At 34.7% G+C, this 12,114-nt stretch overlaps 1 protein-coding gene across 3 annotated transcripts in view; it reads left to right on the top strand.

Annotated features, from left to right (window-relative positions):
- Positions 1 to 11,552, top strand: part of LOC137643975 (la-related protein 1B-like) — a 798,692-nt gene extending 787,140 nt beyond the window's left edge. For all 3 annotated transcript variants that reach the window (XM_068376809.1, XM_068376808.1, XM_068376807.1), the window contains one exon: positions 8,199 to 11,552. In XM_068376809.1, coding sequence (XP_068232910.1) covers positions 8,199 to 8,642 — 444 coding nt within the window. In that variant the 3' untranslated portion in view covers positions 8,643 to 11,552. The remainder of the gene's footprint in view (positions 1 to 8,198) is intronic.
- Positions 11,553 to 12,114: the final 562 nt, after the last annotated feature.

Genomic DNA, 12,114 nt, shown 5'->3' with positions numbered 1-12,114 from the left:
GTGTATTTTATTATAAAAGGAAAATTGGCTAGGTATGTACAGTAAATGTAGTGTATGGAACTAATTTTCCTTCCTTAAGTAAAATATCTGTGAATATCGTCCCCGATTTCCCTAGCTGAATAGAGAAAACGCTTTGTAGAAGTTGCCATTGTAACTGCTGTCGATCGACGTTCTGTACTTATTAGAAACAGTGCTTTATAGACGAGATATGAATTGCCATTTATAAACAAGGCTTGTTCGAAATTACTTTAATGGCTTTTAATGACATAGATGGAGTCCTAATCTTATGAGCTGAAATTTCATTCCTCAAGGGCTTAAAATATGGGTGGAGGGATTATAGTATATATGGCATAGTCCAAGCGTTGAGTTCAGCGATACAATAAAGCATGAGTAAAATAAATTGTTTAATATTGATAATAGATAAATTAATAAAATAATAAACAGATTGTCTACCTATCTATCTATCTATATCCATTTTATATATATACACATACATACGTACATATATATATATATATATATATATATATATATATATATATATATATATATATATATATATATATACATATATGTATATATATATATATGTGTGTGTGTGTGTATGTATGTATGTGTATATACACACATGAATAAAACACATGGGTTTTATGGAGAAATTTATTTTTGAATCTCTTGTAATTCTTCAATGCCCTTCCTATGTATCCCTGGTTGACCTTGGATCAAAATCCTTCCAATTTCTTAATTGTTTTCCACTGACCACCTAAATAAAAGAGAGCTGTAAATGAGAATATATCTGAAATTTTGACTGACGGAACCCTCTTTCCATTAAAACCTTAAGCCATCTTCTGTTTCAGAACTTCTGTAAACCTAAATCTCCAAGTAAAATAACCAAAACAGTCAGACTTCGATACGATATATTATGTGTCTCACCCGCCACTTTCGTTTGGTTTGACTATACCTTTTAGGTTATCAGTCACCCCTCCCTGGAAACATCCAGAGATGTTCCTCTGTAATTATTTTTCTGGCTCTAAAGGCAACAGAGTAAAGGAAGAAATGTGGTATAACCTTTTGGAACATGCAGAACACCACCGGGATAGTGAATATATATTTACGGACAGCTTCAAATCCAATGCTGGCATTGGATTTGGGGTGTACAATTCTTCTTTTAATTGTAAATGTGAATTTCCCTTAGCATCCGATATTCTGACTGCTGTTAAAAAAAAGCAGTAATGAAAATTTTAGAATTTTTAGAGTGGCTGTGTATCTGTAGTACTGCTGGCAAGGAAGTCAAGTTTTTCTAGGTTCCAGCTCATGTAGGTGTAGCAGTAAATGAAGTGGCAGACAAATTAGCAAAAGAGGCATGAGAAAAATTACTTCCTGGAAGATAACTACTTCCATGTAATGACGTTTTGCCGCAAATAATCTGTCATATTTGGCAACGTTACTAGAATTCCATTGATCAGAATAAAATGAAGATCACAAATGTTATACCTTCATGGAAGTATTGTTTTATGCCTAGAAGGTGAGAAACTGCCTTCTGTTGCCTTAGAATTGGGCACACTTAAATTTGAGTTTTTGATGACTGGCAAGTAATAATAATAATAATAATAACCCTTGTGTGATGTTTGCTTGGTTCCACTGACTGTAAGGCATTTACTTATTGAATGCCCCAGTCTCGTGAATATCAGAGAAAGATAGTCTCTGAAGGTGGTAATGAGGATAGCAGGTACATCCTCAACAGAATTCTTGGCAGAGATGTTTTATATGATGCTAGTGACATTAAGTTCATATTGGAAGCTGGCCTTCATACTCTTCTCTTTAAATGTTATATGAAATTTCAGATTTTATAAAGTTATTAATTTATATTATTTTCAATTTATTCTTTATTAATCATACTCTTAATTGACATCAATGACCATTGATGTTATGATGCCAGATTATTAACAATCATTTATTCATTCTATGCTGGCATAGATGATTCAAATCACACAGGAAGCTCTCTCTCTCTCTCTCTCTCTCTCTCTCTCTCTCTCTCTCTCTCTCTCTCTCTCTCTCTCTCTCTCTCTCTCTCTCTGTTTTTTTTCTTGCCTTGGAAATTCCTCATTATCAGTAACATCAATCACATGTGTAACCCTGATAGCTGTAGCATGTTTCCCTCATTTTTTCAACTTGAATCTCTACTCTAGATATATAAATTTCATATTAGTTTTGTCCAATGTTTTGTTTGTGTGCATATATACTGTGTATATATATATATATATATATATATATATATATATATATATATATATATATATATATATATATATATATATATATGCGATTCAGTGTTGCAATGTGATTTGGGCTCATAGCTAGCCTGGATATTGGCACAAGATGGACTGCCAGTGGTTAACAAAATTTTAAGAGAATGACCCGAAATAGCAAACATTTACAAGTCGTATTCCCTTTCCTGTCGTTCTCCAGGAGTGACACTGACCTGAGCAGGTGATCAGGTTATTACTGCAATATTATAGGCATTGCATTTACTTTCTAAGGGCTGTAATAGGCAGGGTGCAAATATAGTAGCAAAGGGAGTGGGCTTACACCTTTTCCACCACCAAATCCTCTTTCATCCGAGGATCTGCAAGATAGTGCTCACAAGAAGGCTTACTCATCACGCCCTCCTCTCAGAACGAGTGCGTTCACTGAACTCGCTCAATGCAAGGATAGGCACCTTTATCCTCAACCCTCTGAGCTTGCCGACCCTTTGGGGATCCTTGGCAGACACCGGTTCATGCTCTCAGCCCAGCTATCTGTGTTGCTTTTACTCTCTGTCTTATGAGGTAGAGCATGGAACACAAGTTAGCGCATTTTTGGCAACTTACATTAAAGACCACACACCAGTGGCGAGTCGCGATCACAAGCAAGCCCCAGTGGCAATCTCAATCAGAGGTGAGTCGTCTTGGAGCCAGAGTCAGAGACAAGTTACAACCATGCTTCAGAGGCAAGTCTCATTCCATGAGAAAGCGCCAGTGGAGAGTCTTGTTTCATGAGCCAGCGCCGGGGCGAGTCATTTTGTAAGCGCTTGTCAGAGGCGAGTCTCATTTTGTAAGCACTTGCCAGGGGCTAATCTTGTTTCACGGTTGCATGCCACTGGCTAGTCTCGTTTCACAAGCGCATGCCAGTGCCGATTCTTGATCAAGATTGCGAACCATTGGCGAGTCATGATCCTGATCTATCTTCCAGTACGACTTGTCACTGGAGAGCGCTGGCCCTTTGGAGTTAAGCTCTCCGGCCCTATCAATGAGAGAATGCTTTGACGGAATCACTTGGTTTCAACATGGAATTTCATTTTATTGTTGAAGCCTTATGACGGACAAGAGGGCTCTTGAGCTTGGGGAACCTGCTCCCCCAGTTCGAGTCTATTTCTCTCTTCTCAAACTCCTAATTCATCTTTCTGTCCTTACTCTATGAGTAATATTTCCTTTTGGATATATACTTTTTATTTTTATGGTTATTAATTTCATTTAGTTTTTTAAATAGTGTGGATATTTCCACATTCGTTACTACTGCTTGCTTAGATGAAATGGGATAAGGGATCACGGTTGGGAGGTATTTGCATTCAAAGCTATATATGAGAGTATTGGATGATCTCGACCATCCCAAAAATGGTTTGTACCTTATTTGGCGGAACTATTCTTGTGTTGGGGCATCGGAATTCAGGGGGATCCAGTCCTTGAGGTAGGACTCCCGGCTTCTGGCCTGAAGCCTATCATTATAGATATGGGGAGAATAATTCCATATTTTCTTAGTCTCAGTTGTAACAGGCAGGTTTAGCTTACACCTGTGCCTCTATATCTGTTTTGGCCAGGGCACCAGCCACCCGTTGAGATAATACCACTAGAGAGTTATGTGGTCCTTTGACTGGCCAGACAATACTACATTGGATCCTCCTCTCTCATTACGGCTCATTTTCCCTATGCCTACACGCACACACACACACACACACACACACACCGAATAGTTGTAGATTTCCCTATCCAATCATTTGTGTTCACAATATTTTCTCATAGTTAGTAGAAAAGAAAACATTTATTGGCTATCTACAATCAGGCATTTAGATATTCACACAAATATATATTCCTTCCCTCTAAAATAGATGATGAATATTTAGTTCTTGGAAACAATTGTAATACAATTTAAATATATAGATTTTATGACACATGACAAATTCCCTTTGCTTGTGAAAAGGGTAGGTAAGACTTTGTTGTAAAGTATGTCATTCTTGATTCTGTGTTTGGCTATGACAGACCACGTTGTTGCGCCTGAGGGTGTTGTCAGAGATGACTGGGTGGACATGGTACTGTATGTACTGCCAGCAGTTTTGGTGCTTTGGCAAAGGAGAGCTGAGATTCTCAACAATTATTGTGAATGTAGCATATCCCTTTGCAAATGTTGGTGCCAATGGTTTTGATGGCATGCCTCACCGGCTCCCTCCAACTCCTCGCCGGCAGAATAAACTACACTAGGCTTTTCGGCCTCAAATTTTACTACCCTCACACTGTTATTTTACATTATCTTTCTTCAAAATATTTTGACCATTCCCCTAGTACGAAATATCTAACCTCTTATACTATGATAAAAAATAAAACACGTAATACAACAGACCTATGATATATATACTGTATATTTATATTTATATATATATATATATATATATATATATATATATATATATATATATATATATATATATATATATATATATATATATATATTTACCCCATCACTTGAAGTCAGCAGATCAGCTATATATTAGATTTATCGCCATCTAATATATATGTATATATATATATATATATATATATATATATATATATATATATATATATATATATATATATATACATACACTATAATAATGTACATTTCCATGTTTGTTTATTTTACTGCTAATTATAGAATAAATTTTTCAAACGTTTGCTTTATTTTCTATTGTATTTCACTCTAAAGAACCAAAATATTTTTCCATTCATTGTGAAGTGATTATAGAATATTTTTTCAGAAATTTGTTTTATATAATTTTCTATAAATAATAGTGAAAGACTTATTCTGTGTAAAAAAAAAACTTTATTATAGTCTTTGAAGTGACTATGGTATTCCGTAATAATTCCTCGATACATAGCGGTCGAAAGATCTATAACTTCTCGTCAGTAATAATGGACTTTACGTTATACAGAAAAGTATTTTATAATGTATAAGTAATAAGGTATACGATAAACAAAAAATTGATGATAAAAACATAGTTCTCACCCCCAGAAGGATAGACTTGACATAAATTTAGTTCATTAGACGTAAAGTTTGTTCATTTGTCTGTTATTCCACCTTGCGTGTGACTGTTACTATGAACTGGATCATTCCTATTTTGGGTATTCCTCTGGCTTGGAAATAGAGACTGCGCATGTTAGAACATGCCGAATACTGGGTAGAGTGGCAATAAATGGAAATAATGACAGTAAGCTAACTTTTACTCCTGAAAACTATGAACAGTACTAAAGTGAAATATATGAGACAAGATGATGATGATATTTTGTAGAAATGATAGCTGTGAAAAAAAGGAATAAATTGAGAAAGAGATACTGTAAATCTCGTGTATCAACTTGCTTTACTGGTAAAACGTTGGGGCTAAAGGCGGAGAACAGGTGATGTTTGAAGAGTTATTTTCTGTGCTTTCTCTATGGAAAGCAGATATATACTAAAATAGACCTTGCAAAATTGCATATAAGAACCAGAATCACAAATATTTTGGTTGGTGGTATGGCGAGATGTGAGGATCTACCTTTCCAAGTTAGGGTGTCAGGGGGAGTTTGAGTAATGCCTCAGGCAAGGAATGTTGCCATTGGCTAGAGAGAGTGGTGTGATTCAATATGGCAACATGAAAACAGACTAGAATAGCTCTTACACAATCAGAAATAAAGGCTAGAATCCCAAATACTTCATTGGTTGGCTGTAGAAAGAAAGATGGAGGCCTGATTCAGGGAGAGGAGGAGATATTTTTGTGAAATTTATTGTGTGAACTGTGTATGATATACGACCATGTCCTATAATCTTTAGTAGGATACACAAGTAATTTTAAGCTCGATATGGTTTATATTAAAGCTTGCAGTGATGATGATAATGACGTATCCGGACGTCAGCATCTGCATCACCAGGCATGTTTAGACGTATCCCGACGTCATCGTAGCGAGTGTGATTAATAAACTAAAAGGAGGAATGGCGATGGTGGCTGGTACAACACAAACATACGCTACCGGGGTCTAGTGATGGCAGGTAGGGCAGCCGGTCTGGACTACGGTCCGCCCTAAAGCCAAAGCAAAGTCCTTCAAAAAGAAGGCAACTGTGTTACCCCATATGAATGGAAAAAAGACACGCTAATAGAGTTCAGACTAAGCAAATTTTAAAGAATAGATAGAATGAGTCTTTGCATCTGTCTTTTGAAGACGGAAATGAAATTGCACATATCCCCCCCCCCCTCTCTCTCTCTCTCTCTCTCTCTCTCTCTCTCTCTCTCTCTCTCTCTCTCTCTCTCTCTCTCTCTCTCTCTCTCTCTCTCTCTCTCTTTTTTTTTTTTTTTTGATCATTGTATGCCTTATAATTACACTTCATATGGAAACAAAAACATTTTCTGTACATATGTAATGTTGAATCCATTACCAAGTTGTTTTATATCTTTCGATGGTGACAAATCTCTTTTGCAGCTAGAGGGGGATCCAATGGCTTGTGGTGAAGGGGTTAAGACTGTCAATATTAAAGGACCTGTAGTAATTAGATCTAATTGTCAGGATTGGGACGAGGTCTTACATGTTTAGAAGGTTATTTTTTTTATGTTTGGGAAGCTCACACATAGATTTAACAGCTAAGCATAAAATGAACTACAAGGACTAAGTTTTAAGGTAGGGTTTGGGAGCATAAGAGGATTTTGTTAATTTTGCCTTCCTTCTGTGCTTGATTATTTTAAGACTAAGAGCCTGTTGCAATGTATTTCATTTGAAAATATTTGTCTTTGTCCAGTAAGAGATTTTCAGGATATTTTGAAAAAACTATGGAGATTCGTCCTATGTCCAAAAATGCATGTCATTTCCTAGTCTCCTATATTGCAAACTATTTTTGAGATGATTTCCTTTAAGTCTAGAATCTTAATTGTTATTAATTTTTTTTTTTTTTGTTGACCTATCTATTTCTTTCACTGGTGTCCCATCTCCATCTGTGTGTGGGTGTGGGAGTCAGTAATATAAATATCAAAGGAGTTTTGTAGAAATGAACTTACCATATTTCCCGTTTCATAAGACACCTTTTTTCCAGAAAAATACCCCCATAAGTCACCCTGCATCTTCACACTGATATAAAGTTGTATAGGAGACTTAGACAACCCTGAAACACCTGAGTAATGACATACAAACACTCACACGCACCAGGCATGAAATATAAGCCTACTGTACTATTATCATTCATATGTAATAAATAAACTTATTTTTAATGCACTTGCCTTAATTAGTAAAGACAACAAAAAATTTGTTTGGTGTGGTGGACAGCTGACGACTCGCCAAACCATCTACATGCAAACATGCCAACTAATGGAATCCAAGCAGATGATGCCATGATTTCTTATTGTTTATGCAGTATTTATCTATTTTATATGTAATAAGATTGGGATAACAGGTGTGCAGCTAATTGATATTAACTCAACACATTTCTTAATACCCCCAAAATTTGAAAATTTACTGTGCTAAAAAAAAATCGCACTAGAATTCACTGACTAGGAATTTCTGTTATGATAGGTTGTAAAATCCTCCCTATCTTTTTTTACAAAAATTACTTAACTAAGTATAGGGTGTGTCTTACCACTTGTAGTGTCTTATGATACGGGAAATACGGTAACTCATGATATACTCATCTGATGTTTATATACATGCCCACTCTCCTCCCACTGACTTGTGATGTCAAGCAATAGGAAATTCTTACAACTTCAAAACTGAAAGCGTAGGAAACTGTTATGCTACTAACTGTTAACCAATAGATGGTTTCATCACTTAATTGGGGACATGTATCTTTTTGAAAGGAAAGAAAATAATCTGATCTTCTGGAGAAGGAGCATTATGACCATCAGGCAAGTATAAAATTGTTTTTATTAAGATTGTTTTTGTATATTTCAGATTAGCGGCTCAAGAAATAGACATAACAGTGGACAAATGCATTGGCAGAAAACTGAAACTGGAAATTATAGAAAACCTAAAACACAGTACAAGTCTAACTTGGCTGGATCAAAACATCCCCATGATAAAGCAGAGGGTATGGCAAACAAGATACAGTGTAGTAAAGCTAGTATAGTTTCAAGTAAAGTGGGCTCAACACAATTGCAGTGTAAGCCAGTAGACAAAAAGAACCATGCTCAAACCAAAGAAAGGTCAGAAAACACAAGCAAAACAGACACTGTCAAGACATCTCAAAATAGCATAGCAAATTCATTTTCGAAATCAGAAAGTATTGGGAAAGGGAATTTTGACTCTGTTAAACAGACACTTCCTACTCTTATAAAGACTATCCCAAAAACAGCTCCAGTTCCTGTCCCACAGTCTCCCTCTACTTCTAGTAGGTAAGGCTGACATTTTGGTTGATACCATGGTTTTTTTTTATTAATGAATTATTGAGCTTACATTCATGAAAATAAAACTAATAAACTGGACAAGATAAACTTAATCAGCAACATGCAGTAAGCTAGTGTTTAAACTAGTATATTAGATAAAGTATTCAAACTACTGAAGTAAATTGGATATGTTTTGTGTATTTGCATATATATATATATATATATATATATATATATATATATATATATATATATATATATATATATATGTATATATATATATATATATGTATGTCATATAGGTGCATATCCAAAGTTGATGTTGATGTGGTGGATGTAAAATCAGACTATAAATATTGACTATTACTGTACTTCAGTTAAGAGGTTTATTACAGTTTTTTATAATTGGAATTCAGAATACTTGAAGCAAGCTTAATCTGAGGGTCATGTAACTTTCTTGATATTCCAATATATTATTTGTCTGTTATATTTACCTAATTGACTTGTACAGTAAAGTAGTGAATGATAGAAACCATATTTACAAGTGTCATGAGAAGGTAAAGTATTTCTTTATTGTAAATATTGGATTGTTCATATTATAAATGAAAAATGCTGTTCCAGGTTTAGACAAAAAATTGTTTTTGAAAAGTATTTATAGTCATATATATTTGTATATGTATGTCTATACAAAGGGGTTTTGTAGATGTAAATGATGTTCACCACACCTGTGTGTGTGTATGCAGATGTTTAGAAACATCGGATGTAATTGCACGATTGATGGGAATTCTCACCCAAAAGTCTTATTGTATACAGACTTGAGGTGGTTGTGGTTGATTTCTTCTTATCCTGTGGGGATTGGAATTACGAATAAATTGTTGTAAGTATATCAACCTTGGGGTTTTGAGCAGTGATTATCATTGAAACTTTGCTGGCCTCCAGACTTCCCCAGCAGGTTTCATTACTATATTTCACATGACATTTCCTTTTTGAGAGTGATAGCCAATTTATGACGTTTCTAATTGAAAGCTAAAGCCTAAGGCTTTTAAAGTATAGGACTCTAGGTGAATTGAAGCACAAGATTTGCATTTTGGAGCTAAAGTTATCACCATTGTGGGGTGTGGTGTTTAGAAAAAAAAGACACTGGATGTGATTGTCCATAGGCTTACCTTATTTCCATAGTAAAGCAGTTTCCTAAAAGAAAACTCCCAAGTCAAGGTGTAAGGCAGCATGAAAACAGTAACGCAGTTATCAACAATGGTGGTTAATTAACCTTTAAATAGACAGGTGAATAGGACCTGATTGGTAGGCTTGAATTGTTTATTTTAGTACGGGTCCTTCTTTCTGCTGGGGATGTTAGGTATAATTGGACTTGGTCAGTGGTTTGTGCCTTATTTAGTACCTCAGCAAAGCTCAATTTTTCCTTGTACTTGGCTGTTGAGAAATTTCAAGCATAAGGCTTATTGAAGTACTTTCTGAGGAACACAATTCCTGATCCAGTCTTTGATATTGGGATCTAAAGTATGTGCATGTCCTAGAAAAAAAAAATTAATGAAAATATTTGATTTCAGTATATTTATTGACTATATCATGCTGTAGGTGCTTCTTTCATGATGAAAACTCTTACACAAATGAGACAGAAAATTATGGAGTGTTTTCCATAGTGTGAGAGGTTGATTACTTCCTAGGTTTATTTTTCTAATGTTTGTAGATGTTATACAATAAGCATATTTGGCAAATTTTCTAAGGGTGTCATCTGCTTGATTTTTTTTATCTGCAGTAATTTCATGGTATATATTTAGCTTTTCATCCTGTAACTGTTATTTTGGAGAAGTGGTGGAAAGTTACATGAAAGCATTCTAGATTCTTACATTTCTAGGCTTCCTTGTTTGTAAATAGCTGTTTGGAATTGTCTTTAATAGTTAAATAGTAGAAGCACATGTTGCTGAAGTAACATTTTTTGTTTCTCCTTTGTTAATTTTTGGTTAATGGGAGGGAAGGGGAGTATGGTTGGGTGGGAATGTATTGAAATGTGGGATTCATTGGTGTTTTAAGGCTACACCATTTTAGGCTTTCAAAAGGATCACTTGACAATACTATATAGAAGTGGGTAGTGGTAAAGGATGCGTTCGTTGTGCTGATATTTTTACTCTGGTATGCTCTTAATTTTTCATTTTTAATAGAATATGTATTGCTTTTGTAACAGCTGGCCTGAATATTTGATTTTTTTGGAGTCAATAAACTAAACATTATTGTTATAGATGCTAGTTTAGAAGTTTGAATGTTTTTATACATATATACACAAGTGATATCTGTAATGCCAGAGAAATTGAGGCCTTGCGAACGCAACTAGGGTTTGCTTTACTTCAGAGGTACCACCTTGTATATCCTCTTCTAAGCCTACAGTAGTTGAATTTTGAAATATAGTTTTGTTGGAATTAATTTGTTATAACCAATTAAAGTTAGATATTTAACATTCAAATTATTCAAAGAGGAATTTTAAGTGAATTTCATTGTTTTTGTTAGTGGTGTAGCTAAGCACTGCTTTTTGTTGTTAATTTTTTTGTTCTATGGGTGCATTTAATGTTGTATTAATTATAAATCTTTGATTGGCTTAAAAAGAAAAGTACAAAAAGTTTTTAATATAATTACCCTAAGATGTGCATATATAAAATGTCCAGTTTTTATTTATCAAAATGTATTGCAGTTCAATATAGGGATTTAACCATATGTATGATTCAGATGCTCATGTATAGTAAGGTTTTAGGGTTAGAATATTGTTATTACATTTGGGTCATTGTGTTTCATTTAATTCATATCAATTTTGAGTGTAGTATATTTTGCCACAGTCACTTACCTACCCCAATAGCTTAATGCTGTAAAGTGAAGTTAAGGTCAGAAAAATCAATAAAAATTACAAACACTGTCTCTTTTTCTTATTAAGAATAAGTATTTGATCCTGAAATTTCTTGAATAATCAGATGCTCTTTTAAATGGCATAAGTTACAGGGGTTAGTGCCTGCAGTTCGTCTTACATAACCAATGGTGTTTAGTAGTATCCTTTTCTGCTCTCAGCTATAACTATTGGTCTCCACTTCAATATTGTTGTGTATGATCCCAAACGATTATCAAGGACCATTGTGTCTACTTAGTGTGGTCCCTAATAGCAAGCGCAGGAAAATATCTTGTAATATCTGTATCCCTTGACAAATAATCATTCCTCATGATTATAATTTCTTTGATACTAGTAATACAACACTTCTCCTTTAAACAAGTACAGAAATTAATTTGAGCTTCTTCATAACTGTAGAACCTCATGAAAATGAAAAAGCATGAGTTGCAAGAGTAGCCTTCGCTCATTTTTTCTCCATTCTCGGAGCAGAATTGTCCAAGGCTCTTGGTACAAATGCTTAAAACTGGAAAACTTGAGTCATGAATATGGCAATAAAGATACACACATACATATACCAAGGCACTTCCCCCAATTT

This window comes from Palaemon carinicauda, chromosome 7, assembly GCF_036898095.1.
Source record: "Palaemon carinicauda isolate YSFRI2023 chromosome 7, ASM3689809v2, whole genome shotgun sequence".
In the NCBI taxonomy this organism is placed as follows: Eukaryota; Metazoa; Arthropoda; class Malacostraca; order Decapoda; family Palaemonidae; genus Palaemon; species Palaemon carinicauda.
The sequence above is the reverse complement of the archived record's forward strand: the minus strand, read 5'-3'. Positions and strand labels throughout refer to the sequence as shown.